Source organism: Crocodylus siamensis, chromosome 11 (genome assembly GCF_052110815.1).
Source record: "Crocodylus siamensis isolate JL-2025a chromosome 11, ASM5211081v1, whole genome shotgun sequence".
In the NCBI taxonomy this organism is placed as follows: domain Eukaryota; kingdom Metazoa; phylum Chordata; order Crocodylia; family Crocodylidae; genus Crocodylus; species Crocodylus siamensis.
Window position 1 is genome coordinate 1,236,176 of NC_143405.1, and position 19,647 is coordinate 1,255,822.

The following is a 19,647-nucleotide window of genomic DNA, read 5'->3' on the forward strand; positions in this document are numbered from 1 at the left end:
CTCACACAGGACCTTGTAGGCCCGCAAAAATGCACTTGGCTTTGGGAGGGTCCTCTGTACTTGGCGGAATATGGCCACTTCTTTTTTATTCAGCACCACAGCCCATCATATCCAGTTGGCAATGGATAAAGAAGTGCTACTCTTTCTTTGTTCTTCCATCCCTTTCCCTGGTTACAGCGAAAGATGAAGACAAAAACATTTCAAAAATTGAAAAGTTATTGTAAATGCTGACATATTTACTAATAAGGGGTGTTGTGCTGCAGATGAGGCAGTTTGAGAGGGATGCTTTTTATAGTGGTACAAATCAAACATGTTTTTGGAAGGTAATTTTTAACTATGACTTGACTAACAATTTAGAGGGATATGGCTGCATCCTTTAAAATATAATTTTCACAACAGAATAGCATTTAATGCTGTACATTTTGCAGTTATGAGTGGAAATGTTCCCACTTCTTTCTTACACTTTGGCCAAGATCCACAAAAGCATCGAGGCCCCTAAATATCGTTGTGGATCTTGTTTTTAAGGCATTACCTCTAGTACTGGCAAATTTTTTTCATCAGTGATTTGGCTGAGAATTCTGCTACTTAGAACACTAGCAGTTGGGAGCCAAATGTGTTTTACTAAGTACAAAGAGGTGAAGGTCTGGAATATATTTATCAAAGTTTGGGGGGGATTTTTTTACTAGTAAAATTGCACAGAAATTAAAATTATGCTTTAAAATTGTCAGAATAATTTAGTATTTTAAAATCTCCTCTAAGGGCCCATTTTAATTAATGAATGATCTCAATACATCAAAATAGTTAATATATCCAGCAGATTGTTTCCTTGAATGACCAAAAGCATTAGTTCTACTTGCCAGTCTAATCTGCTTTCTTGTTGGCACTGGATGCATTACTGCATCAGTAATTTCTGGTGGTCATTTTCTTGGGGTAGCTTCTACCAGGTTATTTACTTGACAGTTCATCTTCCGAGATAAATGTAGTGTTAAAAATAAGTGAATTTAAGGTATCAGAGGGGCCCCTAGTGTCTCAGCTTTTTGATATTTTAACTATTTGAGGCTTATTGTTAATCCCTGTTTTGGAGATTAAGTCAAAATATGTAAAGAAATATTATATTCTTTTAAAGATTTAACTAATGTTGTGAAGATACAAATCATTTATTTTACTACCTATAAACTGTTTCAGCACACTGAAGAAAAAGCTATGCTAATTTATATAGCTTTGACATTTTATAATTTTCATGATTTTTAGATAAAGGATTTTATATTTAAAACTTTAATAGTCTAGTCTGAGTTCATTTATCTTTAATTTTTGAAACGGGTAGAGTAATTCATAACAGTAATTTTATTCCTGTAATGTAATATTCACTTCAGTTCATTTGTGCATTAAAATTCCTTTAAGACCGTTATTAATGATTTATATAATGAAATGTCATATTAATCACAGAAGTTTTCACATTTTATTATTCTCTTCCATGTTAATACTATCTTTATGATCTCTATTAATGTTTTATATCCTCTAATTTCAATTATAAATCAAGAACATTTTCATGTTTTTGTTGGTATTTGCTTTTCAGGGGTGCCACCTTTAAAATTTTATGACTTTTCCCCCTACATATGCAGTATAAAACATCTTTATTCATATAAAGGTAGTTAATTATGTCTTTGTTTATAGTAAACTTCATTGACAAACTTATAGTTATAATATTTCTTTTCAAGCTCAGAGACTAGAACGACTACGAAAAGAGAGACAAAACCAGATAAAATGCAAAAATGTTCAGTGGAAAGACAGAAATACTTCTTATTCAGGTAAAAAATATATTTTACTTTTAATGTCATCTTTATGTTTGATATTAGTTTGCAAAATATTCAGTTTGTAATTTTCACTTGCACTTCCAAGGCATAGGGGAAATACCAGTTCATAATTATGACTTCCTTCCATCCCTCCCCCGTTGTGTGTTCCCCATAGATATTTGGCTACCGTCCCCTCGACCCCATTCCTTTTTCAGCTCTAACTAACACACAATGATTTAAATTGACAAAGAGAAAATAAAGAAATTGCTTAAAAGCTACTGTCCTTGGTAGGATTTAATAAATTACAATTTTTTAGAATATCTCAGAATAAATATTGCTTGTTAATACAGTGGTTGCAGACTTGGTAGCTTATAATATTATTGTTTATCTTACATTTTTAAGGCTCTTTTTAGCTTGATAAATCAACACTGAGGACAATGAAATATGCTTGGGATTTTTTTCAGGGAGCTTGTTTAATTAATCTAACAACTGGTGAGGTTTGACCCTGCATGCTATATAGGTAGGCATACTAAAAACATCTCCATCCAGAATGGAAGACCCCTCTGTTTAAGCAAGTGAGAGAATATATTTCAAATAAGCTTGATGTTATGGATGAGTGTATGTATAATTAATTTTTTTAAAGGTTGCATTTTCAGATTGTAAAAATAATTCTGTCATTTTTCTGGGTAAGGAGGAATTTAAAAAGACACTATTAAAATAGAGAAATGCTATTAAAAATAGCTGACCTTTGCCTTCAGGGAGCTCTAGGCTTTTGGGGGCTTTTAAGCAGTTTTCTATCTTGCCTTCACTTGATTGAATCATTATCAAAAGATGGAAAGATGGTTCTTGTTCGCAATATAACCTATACAGATAGGATCTCAAGGAATTTTAGAATTAACTTAATCCAGAAATCCTTATTTTTGAAACCAATGTAACTGTTGTCTCCCCTGCAAATGCCTATACCAAATACCTCTTTTTTTTTTTTAATAATTTAGTTTCCCATACTGATATTCTTTGTAATTTAAATGACAATACATGAAATAAAAATTTCATCCCAATTCTCTTATTTCTTAGCTCAAGCTAGTATCTGTTCGTGTTGTATTTGACACACTCTCTCAAAGGCTTGCATGGTCTGTCATGCCTACTTCTTTCAAAATTTGTGTACATCTTAATGAGGTCTCTATGTAATCTATTCTCTGCCTAAGTCCCTGTATCTTTTTGGGTGCCCTTTGCAGAACCTCTTCCAGGTCTCTAATATCCTTTTTATGAGAATGAACAGAGCTGCTCACAGGATTTCAGACATGGTTGCACTAATCCCCAGTAGAGTTTCCAGAATGTTTGATACCTCTACTAATGCATCCTCAAATGGTTTGCCTTTTTACTCCTGTTAAGCACTGTGGTGAAGGTTTTAAGGTTTAATCCACCATAACCTCCAACTCCTTTTGCTCAATGTTTTGACTACTCAGGGTATAGTCCTCTCCTTGTTTGTTATCCCTTACTATATTGCTTGTTGTGTCTTTGAACTGAAGTACATTTAAATCTAGTTTTTATTCAAGCTATTTGTATTTTCTTCTAGTTATCCCCACCAACCCATGACATGGGGTGCCTGCTTTGTGGAGCTTTGGTGCCAGACTGGGCTTGTTAGCCAGTGGCAGAGGGAGATACAGCTTCCCCTGAGAAACTCTTAGTTTTCTGTTTACTTCTCCAGCTGCAAAACACGAACAGGCCAACCAGTTCTTCCTTGCTTTCAAGTAAATTTAAATTAGAAAAAAAAAAGAGAGAAATCCTTAAAATTGCTGAGCTCTTGGCACCTGCTTTTATTAGAACAAGTGTTTGTGCTTCTCCCCAAAGTCACAGGGACTCTTTGGCCCCTGCTCACCCTCATGGAGAGCAGCATGGTAGAGCAGAGCCAAAGAAGGAGGGAACAATCCTCTTAACCTCTATCCAAGGAGGATCAGGAAGTCGCAAGAAAAAAGGGTTTCAAGGGTATTTGAGCCCCAATAGTTGCCTCAACAGTAAGCACTAGTGGAAAAAAAAGAGCTTCACTATCTCCTTCATCTTACTAAAACTGATTCAGGGCTTTTCTCTAGGAGTCAGTCCAAGGGGCCCAAAATGAGAGCTGACTGGACTCTGTGAGGATAAGCTCCTCAGTATAAGTTCTTGGCATGAAGTCTGGGAGTAAATGTGAGTGTAGGATGCCCCTTCTTATTCTCGCAGGGGACAGCAAATCCATGGAGAAAAGGTGGGTCTGGAGTGTGCTTCCTTCCCTTTACCCGTGAATATGTACGTGCCCACAAAGGGAGCTCACCTCTGTAGGAAGGAAGGAAAGCATTGCAAGTCAGAGCTGGAGACACAAATAGTGAGAGACATTTTAAACTACTATCATAGAGGAGAGAGTGTTTATGTTGGAGCTCTGCAGGTGCTTTAGAAGCCTGGTAGGTATGTATCACTCCTTTTGCCCCTTGGGAAAAGGTTACCAGGCAGTTAATTTTGTGCTGAGTGGGGGCAAGGGTTAGTTAACACTTTCAGTAGAGCCCTTGCAGTGGAGTAAAGGCAGGCACTGTCACCCACACCTTTTTTTGAAACTGAAATATTTGATGAACGAAGTCAGTCTCTCCAGGGAAGGACGCATTTGTGAGCTGTTCCCTCTGTCTTCTGGGATCGGTGGTCTCCTGAGTGGGCGTTCTTATTGAGCCCGTGCTCACATGAGGCAGGTACAGAGTTTCCTCTTATTGTACCTCTGGCAGAGGTTGCTCCCATCAGGTCACTGAGTCTGAGCAGATCCAGGGTAAAATGACTCTTATGCCCATCTCTGTTGGTATTGGCATGCCAGCATAGTTACTGTGACAGAGACCTCCCAGGGTAGACAGGGTCTGGGTGTCTGAAACTTGAGGAGTGCACTTTACATGCAAATGAAGTGGGATGCAGAACTCAGCAAAGATTAACTCCAGACTCCATAGAGCTCGAGAAATTGTCCTTCCAACATTGTCACATCCCTAAGAGAAATCTGCACAGTTCTTAAAGTATATATTCATCATGTAGCTCAATTTCAAAAGAAAAATGTTCTGTTTCTACTTTACCAGCTCATGTCAAAGGGAAAGAAGGGTTCAAAATGATCTGTTTCCAGGTAGCTGTCTCAGAAGCATACAGATCTAAAAGCAAAATTCTATCTTTTAAAAACCAAATCAGACTCCATCAGAGGTGTGGCAGTTCAGGGGCAGAAAGATTATATACCTCATGCAGAGAAATCTGCGAAGTAACCACCTGTATCCTCATATCTCTTCTGGATTCTATAAATTGCAAATCCATTTATCATCTAAGGTTGTCAGAAAATAGGTGCTACTTACCGGTCTATCTTAGTATGTCTTGGAAGTTATCCTCTTCTGTCTTGGTATATAATCATAAATACTCTCCTCCCTGAGTGGACATTTTGCTTTGGAAATCATGGACAGATGGAGTGGAAATATTTATTTGTGACTTACCTGCAAATGTCCTTTCTTGGGATCTACAGATCAAACCTCCCTGAATGGGCTGTCAGTTGGGAGAAGATACTGACTGGATCATTAGGTGGTACCCCATGTATATTATTCACTGAAGGCCTTGCTCTTCAGGAGAATCGTTCTATTTAGTGTTAATATTACATTTGCTATAAGTAAAGACTGGTTAGAGAATCCCTAAGCTATGGAGTCATCTCAATTGGTGGTTTCTCTGATGTGGCCCTTCCTCATCTGATACTGGTTCCAGATTTGGTCTGCCTCTGAGCCTGCATAGAGCAGAGATATCATGGATCTGTGGACCCTAGTGCACCGAGAAAAGAAATATTCAAGTAGGGCATAGATATATTTTCCTGTTATTGCCCCTCTTGTATTTCGCTCCCCATTCTGCAGCTTTTGGCTCTGGGTGACGTACTTTACCTCCATGCATTTTCCTTAGCCCATGGTCACAGAATATGAACTGATCAGAAATAGACTGTGAAGCAGCTCTTTTGAAAGACAAAATTAACTTTTTCTCCTGAACTCTGTTTCTTTCTCAAACAGCTTGTTGTAATAACCTGTTTCTAAAACAGGCTGCTTTTAAAACCTGCATGATTTTTAATTCTTTTGAATTGTTGGGTTCAATCAAATTTGAACCTGTCACATGGCTAGATGCCCCCAATGGTTCTTTTCTGGAGAGGACCTACCATTTTTAATATGCTGGTAAGACTGACAGTGATAACATACTGTCACTGGCACTTGTGAAAAAAATTGAGCTAATTGGTATATAGCATGTATACCCTGAAACCTGTCTTGAGAGACCAACAAATCATTACCTTTGCAAGAGATAATTGGAAGCAGGTAGAATTCCCAGTCTGCTCCAGAGTGCCCCATGGGTAAAGACATCCAAACCTCTCTTTTATGGTATCTTTACATAGCAAAAGCATAACAAAGTACAAGCCCCTGCCCCAGCTTCATTGGGATGGTCCTTGGGATTCCAACGGGGGCTTCCAACATCCCATCCTCTAATTGCTTGCGTCTTGGGAAGGACAGGCAGATGTGGGGATAGCTTGGAAGTGAGTAGGGAAGGAAGGCCAGGGAGGATCGCCATCACAGCCCATCATCTGGGCTTTGGATCTTTGAAAACTCCTGGCGCTCTGGTGTAGTGCCCGAAGACTGGAAGAAGGCCAATGTGGTGCCGATCTTCAAGAAAGGGAGGAGAGTGGATCCGGCTAACTACGGGCCCATTAGCCTGACTTCTATCCTGGGGAAGATCCTAGAAAAGTTTATTAAGGAGGCCATCCTTGAGGGACTGGCCCAGGCTAACATCCTAAGGGATAGCCAGCACGGGTTTGTTGCATGTAGGTCTTGTTTGACCAATCTCATTTCCTTCTATGACCAGGTGACCTATCACCTGGACAAGGGAGAAGAGGTTGATGTCATATATCTTGACTTCAAAAAAGCTTTTGATCTGGTAACCCATGATCACCTCTTGGCCAAACTGGCCAGTTGTGGCCTTGCCTCCACCACGATCCGCTGGCTGGGAAATTGGCTCCGTGATCGGACCCAGAGGGTTGTGATTGATGGCAGTCACGCATCATGGTGCCCTGTGACCAGTGGGGTCCCTCAAGGCTCTGTCCTGGGACCCATACTGTTCAACATCTTCATTAACGATGTGGACATTGGAGTCAGGAGTGGACTGGCCAAGTTCGCCGATGACACCAAACTTTGGGGCAAAGCATCCACGCCAGAAGATAGGCGGGTGATCCAGGGTGACCTGGACAAGCTCAGCAAATGGGCAGATGAGAACCTGATGGTGTTTAACACCAAAAAATGCAAGGTTCTCCACCTTGGGAGGAAAAACCTGCAGCACCCTTATAGGCTCGGCAGTGCTACGTTGGTTAGCACTACAGAAGAAAGAGACTTGGGGGTCATCATTGACCACAAGATGAACATGAGCCTCCAGTGTGATGCTGCAGCTAGTAAAGCGACCAAAACGCTGGCTTGTATCCATAGATGCTTCTCGAGCAAATCCCGGGACGTCATTCTCCCCTTGTACTCGGCCTTGGTGAGGCCGCAGCTGGAGTACTGCGTCCAGTTTTGGGCTCCACAATTCAAAAAGGATGTGGAGAAGCTTGAGAGAGTCCAGAGGAGAGCCACGCGCATGATCAGAAGTCAGGAAAACAGATCTTACAATGACAGGCTGAGAGCCATGGGACTCTTTAGCCTGGAAAAGCGCAGGCTCAGGGGTGATCTGATGGCCACCTATAAGTTTATCAGGGGTGACCACCAGGATCTGGGGGAACATCTGTTCACCAGAGCGCCCCAAGGGATGACGAGGTCGAACGGTCACAAACTCCTGCAAGACCGTTTCAGGCTGGACATAAGGAAGAATTTCTTTACTGTCCGAGCCCCCAAGGTCTGGAACAGTCTGCCAGCGGAGGTGGTTCAAGCACCTACATTGAACACCTTCAAGAGTAAATTGGATGCTTATCTTGCTGGGATCCTATGACCCCAGCTGACTTCCTGCCCTTTGGGCAGGGGGCTGGACTCGATGGTCTCCCGAGCTCCCTTCCAGCCCGAATGTCTATGAAATCTATGAAATCTGCATGGGACAGAGTCCATGATCTGATGATCTGAGTCCAAGATCTGCAAATGCGTTTTCATGAGAGTAGGCCTGTGGCTGCACGTGTATGTAGTCCTTGAGTAATGGTAGACTAGGGGAAAGTAGAGATGTGTAGGGGGAAGCTGATGAGCAAGTGTTTAAGGGGACCCTGTAAACAGCCGTGTGAAGGTAGACATTGATGTCTGAGGTACTAGAGCTCTAGACTTTGTTCCCATTGTGCCAGAGATCTGCTTCCCTCCCCATGCCTCAGTTCTCTCACAGCAGCACTGGTGTGTTGCAGCAACATTCATGTTAGAGATATCTACTTGGAGAACAGCATGTTATTGTTCTCTAAAACAGTTAAACTTGCTATGCCCAACTCAGATCCTCAGGGTAGAATAATAACAAGACTTGACACTAAAACAGTTGTTTGGCCATACATTTCAAAGTGGTAATAAAAGCAGATAAATATTTAGTATATAGATACTGGCATTTTTTGTTTGTTTGTTAATGTGTTTTTTGTTTAAGTTGCTGATCAGCTTTTTTGGCCATGTATGCCTGGTTTCCACACAAATGTTGTTTGTATTGCTGCAAGAGCTCTCTGTTGCAGATTATTTTTCTTGAATATTTTGTGGTTCTGTAAATTGCAACCAGGAGTTTTCTGGTTTTGTTTTTGAATGAGGAATGTTGAGAAAGAGATTAAAAGATAGTATGAAAAGTAATGGGGTGCACTAATGTGTTTGCACACGTGTGCATATGTGTGTGTTTTTTAAATGTTGCCCATCTGTCCACCAGGGCTTTGTAATGATACCCGGGTGGGTTTCACCTACCAAAAGGAAGGCTAGCAGTGAAGTTAGAGAAGCTTTACAAGACAGCCTAAGAAGGTGCTTAATTTGTTGTTCAGATGAATTTATCAATAAGATATTGATGAAACTGAAATATGCAATGAAGTAGGCAAAAAGCAGGATAAATAACCAGTACATTTTACACTCCATTGAGACAGCCTTAGAGACACTTTGGACCTGTAGAGAATAACGTATATAGCTAAAAAATTCCATACAAGAGAAATAATAATGTAGTGCAGGCTAATTATGAAGATTTCCTTTGAGCAGAAAGTGAGTGCAGTATAGTAAATCCTAGTGCACTGTAAAGGCATGCTCTCTGCCTTCCTTTCTAAAACCAAAGGCTGTTAAAAGCAGTGTTGCCTGCCAGTTCCACTAGGTTTGGCCTCTTCCTTCTTAGAGCCAAACCTGGGTGGGAATTTTTCAGTAAACATTGGTTACATATGTCTGTTCATCTGAATTGAGACTTTTTTGGAAATATGCCTGTTTCACCAACAGCAAATAGTCAGATGATTAGGGCTGTGACCTAGGTTCAAGGCTCTGCTCTTCCTGACTTGGGTCGAGACTTTAACCAGGCCTTCCACAGTTGGGGTGGCTGTGTTTCTCAGTGTCTCTTTCCTGAACTGTTTTATTTGGTACTTATAGATAAGGAGGGGGAGACACGGAGACAGAGAGAGTCTTCCACATCCCAGGTGAACACTTTAAGTACTAGGCCTTCTGGCTCTTTTGGGGCAGTTAGCTCTGTCTCATGTTTTGCACAAAACCACTAACGGCTGTTGAGCTCATTCTTCTGCTACAGAATGGGAAAATTTTTTGAAATCTCAAAATTTTTCAGGATGGGAAACCATTTCTTAGCTAGCTATACTTACAGCATTGTGGAAGAAGCTGTAATTCTAAACTCCTGAGTCACACGTGGTTTGGACTCAAAAACTATACAACATTCAAAGCAAAACAGATGCTACAGTAATGAACACAGAACACCAGAGCTCCTCTTTCTGCACGTCCCAGCAAAGAAAACAATAAACAAAGACATCTCAAACATTTCCCAAGAAACAAGACTAGCAAATAAACCACTTGCTTTTGCACTTGAACCAATAAAACCATTATACAGAACTCCAGGGTACAAAGTGCCTTCCAAAGGCACAAGAAATAATGGCTCACAATACTACATAATTGCAAATGAGAATTTTTTTTTTTTAAACAAGAGCAACTGAAAACAAACCTGCCATATAAATGGAATACATAATGGGGTATATATTTTCACAGTTAAGGAGAGAGTTTAATCACACTTTTCTGGGTTAACCTCCATCCCACCCCCAGGCCAGTTGGGTATCTTTTGGTACATACATCTGTGTAGTACCCTTGCCAACTGTGTGAATTTTCAGGCAATCTGCTGGATAAAAATAAAACTGAATTTTTTACTAGTTAGAGTTTGACAAGTTTTAATTTCACAATTTAAAAAATGAACTGACTGCCTGCAACAATGGTTTTTGAGTCCCTGTTCAATCTGCCTTAGTAGCTGTTTTAATTCTCTGGAGGAGTAGCATGTAAATCTTTGGGATGTGAGAGAATCCAAACGTATGAATACAGAACAGAGCACAATCAGTTTAGGGGAATTGATGCTGATTCTCAGAGAGAGATTGATTGAGTTTGGGGGTCGTTTGCTCCTTGAGCAGATGTTTAGCAAACTTGTCCGGACTTACTCATGGTTACCAGAGAATCAGACGTTGATACCAGTAGGCTAAAGTGTTATAGGCTTTGAGCTATATTCATCCGTCCTGATTTTGCAGTGACCTTGTAACAAGGACTTTCCCTTTATTTAAAAAAGTGTCTCTGTCCATAAATTTGAGTTTAAACTCTCCCTGGCTATCCAGCATCCTTGTGTCATATACCATCCTTTATTAGGTTCCATAAGCCTGACAATTGCACAGTAGCTTTTGTCACCATTTCGTCACAGTACTTCTTTCTGACCCAAAATACTTGTCTCGAGAATGGGGTTACCAGTCTTGTTTTTTCAAATAAGGCCTACAGATGCAGCGTGCTTACTTTGGGGAAGTATACAACATTTGCTGTGCTGGATCAGAGGAGGTGTAAGAAGTCTACTCATAGGCCATACTGAGACAGCCTGCTCCAAGAGGTTCTCCCCCCGCCCCCCATTAACCCCATCAGGTTTAGATTAAACCCAGAACCACAAGCTTGTCTGTCTTCCCTAGCTGTTATATTTCTAAGTATGCATGATATCAGTATTACTGTTATTGTCACGTGTGTCATAATCTTAAACATTGGGCCTGATTGTGATTGGGCCTCCATTGCAGGGTGAATGGTGGGCTCCTTCTCTACTTTGTCCAGCCTGTATTGTATTGTATTTTATTAATTCATCTCCAGTTCATCATCTTCCTACACTAAACAGTATTTTCTCTGCATGTAGTAATGCAAATGTTTTTATCTCCTTTTTGAACTGCAGCAGAGGAGCTGAGCTCTCTGTTTGAAAAAAAGAATTTCAAAGTCAAGTCTCCACATTTGGGGAAGCAGTCTATACTGTCTGTGCGACTTGAGCAGTGCCCACTGCAGCTGAACAATCCTTTCAATGAGTACTCAAAATTTGATGGCAAGGTAAGGGAACCAGCTTTTTTTTTTTCCTCTGACATTCGGCTGTCTCCTGACCTGAAGGTTAGCTCAATCCTTCTGCCCTTATGAAAGTGTGATATGAAGATATTTGTTTAGGTTTTAATTAAAAAGCATAGCAGGTCTATAGTTAATTATCTTTAACGGGTTATCTAGAAACTCCTTTCTTTTAGTCTTAATTGCAATGGTTCCCAGGTGCAATAGAAGCATGAAAATACCGAGTGAATGATATGCATGCTGTGCCTTTGTACATGATGTTGTAGACTTGTGTCCCCATTCCAACACATGGTGGCTTAAGTAAAATACTTAGTGCAGCTTTCAGACCTCTCACTTCTAGGCAGGTGGTGGTGAGAGCCTGAGTACTGATATTCTGTTGCATTACACACTGGTTTGATCTAACCTGTCTAGCCCCACAATAGAAGTCTGTGAGTGCCTCACTGTTATGCCCGTATTTATCCTTACAACACCTTTGTGAGGTAGGAAAGGACTTTATCCCATTTTGGAGCTGAGAAAATGAGGCAGAGAGAAACTAAAGGCTGAGTTCAGAGCTTCCACAAGGCTGAGCAATGCTGTACCTAACTTTTAGATGTCCCAGAGTATAGTTCACAGCCCCGAGTTACTTAACTGAGCTCTCTTTTGCAGTGAGTGGGGAGAGTTAGGCATCTTTCATTGGGATTTCCATTGGCCAGCACGCTGGCTGTGACTGGTGGGGAATGCTGAAGTGACAGGTGGTCAGCCAGATGACAACTCTGTTCCTGGAGCTTGGTGCCCAAGTGAGAAATGGATCAGGGGGCTGATGCTCCATTTGAAATGCAGTGGAGCATGCGTCTTAGACTGGGGAGCTGTGCAGGAGAGCCCCTGTTTTGACATCCCCACTTGGGCTTCAACGTGAGGTAGGTGTCGGGCTGCTCACTCTGCCGAGAGGGAGGCAATTCTGGATTTGTGGAGAAGTGGAACTTGTGGATCTATGGGCATTAAGTCCTTGACAGGTTAGGCCGGGTTATAAGGGCTGCACTCTTGTACTTAAAGCATCATTTCACCTGCTGTCCATGTTAGGTGTCTATGACCTTTTGTGGATCTAAGCCCAAGTACCTTGTCCAAGCTTCCATAGAAGGGCTGGCAGAACAAGGAAACTACTAGACTATCCGTCCCTCCCTTATACCACCAACTAGGGAATGCAGTACAGATGGTAAAGGTTTGCTGGGGGTTTGCAGTGCTGTGTAGAGGAGGAAGCGTATCAGCCTCTTTTCGTAGTCTGGACTTTTCCCACTCCTTGGTGCCTGGAAGTGGGAGGAGGCAGGAGTGGCCTGTATGCGTCATGTTATGGGAACGGTGAAGGAAGAGTGGTGTGAGCAGTCTCCCAGGACTGCATGACCCCTAGTGTTTCTGCCACTGGTTTGGGCAATGTGTTGGAGTTTGGCTGAGGGCCATAATTGCTGGTGGGTTTGCTAGTTGCCCAGAACCATCAGTTGAGCTTTGGCAGGATCTGAATTTATCCTCTAATTCCAGTCATTGGTTCTAGCTGTAGCTGTTGCTGAAATGCATGCTGAATTGATGCGAGGGAAAATGAGTTAATCAAAATGAGGCAATTTGAAGATTTCTGTCTAGCATTCTACGCTGTCACCAGAGTTGGTGCATCCCTTAATTAATTAAGCCCAGACTTCTGTCATTCCAGTAGTATGTAGTACTAGTTTTTATATGTGCTAATTGAGAAGAAATTGTACATGGAAACTGTACAGCTTGAGCAGTATACCAGCCAAACTATAGGGAATACCATACTAGACCGTATCAAGAGTCCGTGTGATCTAGTCTAGTCTAAAGGCTTTATGGCTATTTGCCTTGGAGAGATCAATTCTCTTCCTTCCCCATAAAGTTTAGTGCCACTGTGCTAAACTTTTCTGACTCCTTCCCTGAGGGTGCTTACTTTGTATTGGCGACCACAGTGTAAACAATTTCTTAGATTTTGGTAGGAAGAGCTGCACAAACAATGGCAATTATGGTATCAAAGGCTTTCAGTGCTCGTGGGCAGGCCAGATGCTTTGGGTAGATGTGATATCTTTTATTAAACCAAGTGCTCCTAGTGTGCCTTTAAAAATACAGCAACGTAAGAAATGCAAAATATAAATGCAAATCATTGCACTTCACTTTGCATACCACCCTCATCTGAGCACAGTCAGCAGAACAATATGGCTTAAAAAACATTTCTCACTAGTCCTATCCCCAACACACTCAGCTCCCTACCAAAATCTGCTTATGTAGATGAGGTTTGGAGCCTGATTGATTGGTCAACTTGGGTATCTGAATGCAGGTACTTCATAAACCATCTCCTGTTACATGCTCCATTCTAGCCTGGGCTATACCTTTTCTGTCATAAACCCTAGAAAACTGAAATATGAATATTGAGGTCATAAAAAAGCTTCACGTTGTTTCAAAACAATTACCAGTTACCAATATAATTGATATGTTCTGTGTTATGCTGGATTTATTTGTGGGGGCTTCTGTGGAAGTGTCAAGTTTGAGCATCATTACCATTTTGGTGCGAGATTTTCACATTCAATTAAGTGTTTTTAATATGGGAAATCAGATATGCAATTTGATTACATCCGTGTAGAAAGGCATTTTATTAAATATTGGTAGTTGCAGCTCTTAAACCATGGTGTCTGTGCAGCACAAACTGCCTATTTCTGCCTGTTATCTTGCATTTATTAGCATGCAGTAATTAGTGCTAAGTTGCTGTTTGTGACCGTTGTTTTAGCATAATGAATAAGTGATACCAGTGCTTTGATGCTAGCAGTAGCAAGATGGCCTTCTCTGTCTGCTGCTCAGATTTTGGTGGTGGTGTGTGTTTCAGTTCTGATTTACCAAAGGTTTATGAATAGCAGATAATGTTCTGGGCGGAAGGTGGAGGAGGTGGGGGGTGTCTCTCTAGGTTAAATTTTCAGAGGTCGAAATCCTGTAAAACTTGAGCATGGTTTGAGTTAGGTGCAGGGATTTTCTGGAAAATTTTGGAAATGGAAAAACCATCCTTTTTACCATCCTAATTGCTGCTACTTTTCTTTTTTTTAATATGTATTAGAATTAAAATCTTATTTTCATCTGTTTAATACTGATGCGTTTGGCAGGTGTGTAATGAAAATGGCTAGCATTTGAAGGAAATTATACTGTACATGTTAGTCATTTTTTATCATCTTAGTGAAATGCATCAATATGATATTCAGTGACACCTTGGTGATTAATAGAGAATTATATCTGAGTCAAGCCCTTTTTTTTTAAACCTAGAAATTAAAGTGCCTATTCAAATAACACTACAAAATGATCAAATTAGCATTCTGTGAATGCATAATCAGATTGTATTAGTTATAGCAGCATTGTTTGTGCTACTTTGGGTAAGTTTATGTCAGTGCTTTCCTTTCTTCCAGGCTGTTTGAAAAAGCCACTAGATCTGGGCTGAGCCATAGTACCAATATTATATAGTTCAGCAGTAAATTACTTCACCTGCCCTAAATTAGGAACACCAAGCTTTTTTGTTGTTCTTACACCAAAGGAATCTGTTTTCAATGAAATGTTGTAGGCGCTACAAAACTTCGCTGTTTACGATAATATTTTTAACTGATAAGAAATGAGCAGTATTTTTCCCACAAATATTCATAATTCTTTTCCTGGGAATAGCGCATGCCTTATTTACATAATTAACAGAGCCACTCATGTCTCTTGGGAAAACGGTACATAATTGGGGAGAAGTAGGGGGGTGGAGGACAAGGAGGGGTTTGGGGCCTAATTAAACATGTTTAAAAAAAAACCCTACTTAATTATGTATTTACTCAAGAGACTAGAATGGCTCTAAAATCCTCTAAGATTATAACTAAGGCTTTGATTTAAAAAAAATCAATGTAATGTAGATTTTCTGTTTGTTGGGAAAAGGTCTATGGAAAATAAAAGCGCATTATCCTCTGTCCACTCTTGGTGTGTGTACTTGTGCTAACTCTGGAATTGCATTTCTGAATACTTTTACTACAATCATTAATTGACATTCATTTTTTCCTGTTGGTTAATTAATGTATTTTTTAAAGATAATTGATTTAAAATAGGTGTGTTAGATTCTGTAATTTTAAACAGGCCACTTTATTAAAATGTCTCATTTTTGCAGCAGTTTTCTTGTCAAGTTTAGGGTTTGTTTTTCCAGCCATTTCTGCATAACATTTTAAAGCGCTCTAATTGCCTCCTGGATTTTGATCAGTTTATTGAATTATCAAAAATAAATTAGAAAATATAGCTTGTAAAATATACCCAGACTGAAAGCTCTCTGATCAGCACTAGGAGTTCTTGTCACGTAACCAAACAAAAAATGGTTGTAGTTTTGTGGGACCTAGAATCTCCCCCGTCCTTAAAAAAACAAACCAAAAACTCCAAAATAAGCATGGCACTTACCATCCAATTGCAGTTTCTGAAGTTCTGGGTTTCCTCTTAAAATAAGTATACTAAATCCTTAGCCCCAACAGCTAGAAAGCATCTGCAGTGTTCATCATGCAGGTGTACGGCCTTAGCTTAATAAATGCTAATAACCTGATGAGAATTTGGAACCACTAGAAGCCTCTGACTTTTGTATCCAATTCATTTGTAATTTGTATAGAGAGCTCTATTAAGGCATCAGAAATTTGCAGCCAAGGTGTCTTTAGTCTAATTTGCACAGTAGAGGCAGATATAGCATATTCCAGAAATGGTATTTTTTATTTGCCTGCACCAGGAGTTTTCTTTTAATCTTATTTTAAGTATTTGTTGTTCCCCTTTCCCTACGTAGCTGTTCAATGTGGGGAAGAAGTGATTAATTGTGTATGATTAAGTCATTACCAAGTGCAAGGTGAGCAACATGAGAGAGTAATACTGGTCTTGTGGTTAAGCACAGCACTTGGATTCAGAAGATCTGGTTCCTGCTGTACAAGTTTTTTGCTCTTGAACAAGTGCTTTAGACTTGAGTCAGTTCCATGGAACCAAGGGCCAAGGCCTTAATCGCTCTGGTCCTTCATGTCCCCATCTATAAAAGGGGCTGATGCCAGTTGCCTACCTTTATTAACGATTGCCAAGCTCACGGTATTTCCTGATTGAAAGGTTATAGAAATGCAGTCTATTTTCAAACCACAAATCCACATCACATGAGCTGGTGGAAACCACGATTGTGGAAGGTATTCTGTCTCTGAGACACTGAGCTCAAAGGACACTTATTTAGCGTCGTGGATTAGTGTCAGAACTGTTCAGTTGGGTGACCATCTACGCTAACAGAAAAATACCAGCAAGGTACTCTCAAGTGACACAGATAGTGTCTGATGACCTAGTGGGCAGCTTTGTGCTCTGCTTAGGAACAGCATGCGTGACCTCTGCAGAGCCTTTCATTGACACTCATTGCTGTTATCTGTGACGTAAGCCTGCAACCATCGAGCTCACAAATCCTTGCTAACTTTGCTGGGGAAGCTCTAGTTAGTGAAACGTTAACAAGACCCATTTCTGCCAAATGTATTTCTAAGAGATGCTTATTGCCTAAATGGTGCAACTATGTGCATACCTTATGTCCTCAAAAGCATGTCATCAAGCGCAAAAGTGCTCCAGGAAAATCAAAGCAGGAACAGATGCTAAAAATGCTCAAAACAGCCAACAGGGAACTGTGAGTCTAGTCATGATGTCACATGCAAAATGGGGGAGAGGCAGGTGGGACCAGAAAGACGGAAAGAAACTACTCCGCTTCTAACATAAACTGGAATCACAGGAGTGCAAACTTCGTCCCTGTACCCAAGAAGAGCACCACACTCTTTCCAGTGGACTTCAGCTCCTTCGATTTGTAATCACAAGCTAGCTGTAGGGTCGTATGGAAGTGTTCTGTCTTCGCTGGCTCCGAGAGGTTTACCTGGCTACTAGGGATTGAAATAAAACCAAATTATAAATAAAATCAAACAAAAGGTAGAGCATCTGTTCTGTCTTGACAAATGCTGAAAAAGCTGTCTTCAGGAGTTGTGCGACTTGGTTGTGCCGTATGATTCTTTGTGAATGCGATTGTGGTAACTTAATAAAAACCAACAATTTCTCCTTTAGTAACTGTTTTAACAATGAAGCTGTAGAACGCATGGGGGAAGGGATAATTCATGAGTGCTAATTGCTTGGCTGTTAATTTTCATAAGTGTTGATAGAAGCAGTTCCTTAAATTAAACTTTGTTTAAAATGTATCAGGGGAAATATTCCACAATGTCGGGCCTGAAGTGAAAATTAATATGAATGCTGTGGCAATTAACACGTACTGGTTAATAGCTTTTAGCAGCATTTTGGGATGATAGTCCTTAAATACATTTTTGCATGCTGCTCTTGTTTCAGTCTTGTTCCAGTGTATGTCTAGATAATTATGAACAAATGTTTTCCACAATCACCAATATTAAATAGCTTGACTCGGAGAAAGTAGATAAAGAACTTACGAAAGAGGCAGTGCTACTGTAATTAATACTAAATTGCCTAAAATACAAATCCAGTATTAAAAACTCAATGCAATTTTTTTCATTTATTTTTTTTTTGCCCACAGACTGAATAGAAGGTTTCTCATCTGAATTCTGAATATTTTATTTTAGGGAGCGTATTTTGCATAATTTGTATTTCACCATTTTTTGTTTAGATACCATTATGATAAGAAGAGCACAAATACTTGACTAAATAGGGGATGTTATGACTTTATCTTCCAGAACTTTAGGATAAATCGAGTTCATTTTACATTTTTTGGCATTTGTTTATATCGTATGCACTCTGAAATGTAAATAAAATCAAGGGAGATGGCTAATAGATTTACAGTTCTATAAAATCCATCGTGAATCCTTTATGTGGTTCTGCTGTGGCGTGCTCTGAGCAGATAAGGTCCACCATGATTAAGACTCTTCTGTTTCAGGAGACGCTCGTTAGAGAATTCTCTACATGACGTTGTCTACAAGCTTCTCGTGAGAGCAGCAAGGTTCTGTGTACGCTCGGGGAGTCTTACAGGTATAGCAGTGCTGGCAGCTGAAATGACAAAGCTGTGCTTCGTACCAGCATAGTTAAAACCTTCCCCCCATGAATGAAAGAAGCTATCTTTGTAAAAACAGTGTGGATGGAGTCATACCCCCAGAACTAGGGGTCTACCAGCAGAGCAGTGTTGGTCAGGAACTGCATCTCTTCACACTTGAACTGACATAGATATACCTGCAGAGATTTATAATGTCAACCAGACCTGAGAAGTTAAAAGATTTCTGTTCTTCTCCAGATGGAAACTGTCTGCTGTCTTCTCTCTCACTTCCCAGGGCTTCATAAGTTTCCCTCTGACACTTCGCTGTTCTGTGTATATGCACTTTCCTACCAAACTGCTGCTTGCCCTTCCCACCACCTTTTTTCTCTAATAATCTGCACACTAAAAACAAGCCTGAGAGCATATCTAGATGTGGTCACTTCCCAGTGTTGAATTATAAAAACAAGCTAGCATTTCATCTTTTTGTTCCTCTTATGGTCACCTCACTGCTAATTTCTCATTAGTTCTTGATCCTCAACCTGCTGCAATTCTCTTGCTTCATTGTGCAGTGGAAACTCAGTTCATAGTAATGACTGAGAGCCCTGCTGCTGAATTGGTTAATTAGTGAGTAAACAAGTGTGTGGGTGTCATTATGAGAATATGTGCTTGTCTGTGTGGATATATACATGTATGTGCATATGTGTATATGTATATATGCATGCACACAGGATAAATGTGTGTGTGCATGCACACACTGACACTTTCTGTGTTTCACACTCAAATGTGGCTTTATGTTGTTTTGCCTTTGGCATGCTCCACTTTTTGTCCTCCAGCCCAGATTTCAGACTCATTATAGTAGATCTGCATTCTTTCTGGTAGGGAAGGCCGTTTGTCCTTCCCCAGACAGACAGGAACAGAAACATAGCCTGCCTAGTATGAAGCTGTCAGCTGAACTGGAGTTTTTTGTTTGTGAGAACTGGAAGTGTGAAAGCAATTTAAAACAACCTGTGCAATTCATGCCAACTTGCTGTACATGCAGATCCCTACTTACCTGCTCCTCCAGGATGCTCCAAAGGGCTAGGCAGTGCATGATGTTAACTTTCCCCCCCCCACAAATTCATGTTAAAAAAATCACGTGCTGGTTATCTGAAGGCTTCTGATAAAACAATGAGACTTCCTTAAAGGTCCGAACTGTGTTGAAGTCCATTAGAACGTGGTCTTAGAAGATGGGAAGGCCGACAGTTTTCCATACAGGGCAGGATATGAAAAGAGCCATGGAAAAAGAGTATGTTACAGAGAG

At 40.4% G+C, this 19,647-nt stretch overlaps 1 protein-coding gene across 2 annotated transcripts in view; it reads left to right on the forward strand.

Annotated features, from left to right (window-relative positions):
* The window catches only part of MAPKAP1 (MAPK associated protein 1), a 135,332-nt gene that overhangs the window by 19,821 nt on the left and 95,864 nt on the right, over positions 1-19,647 (forward strand). For both annotated transcript variants that reach the window (XM_090022890.1, XM_090022891.1), the window contains exons 3-4: positions 1,719-1,808; positions 11,178-11,326. In XM_090022890.1, the coding sequence (XP_089879016.1) occupies positions 1,719-1,808; positions 11,178-11,326 (239 nt within the window). The remainder of the gene's footprint in view (positions 1-1,718; positions 1,809-11,177; positions 11,327-19,647) is intronic.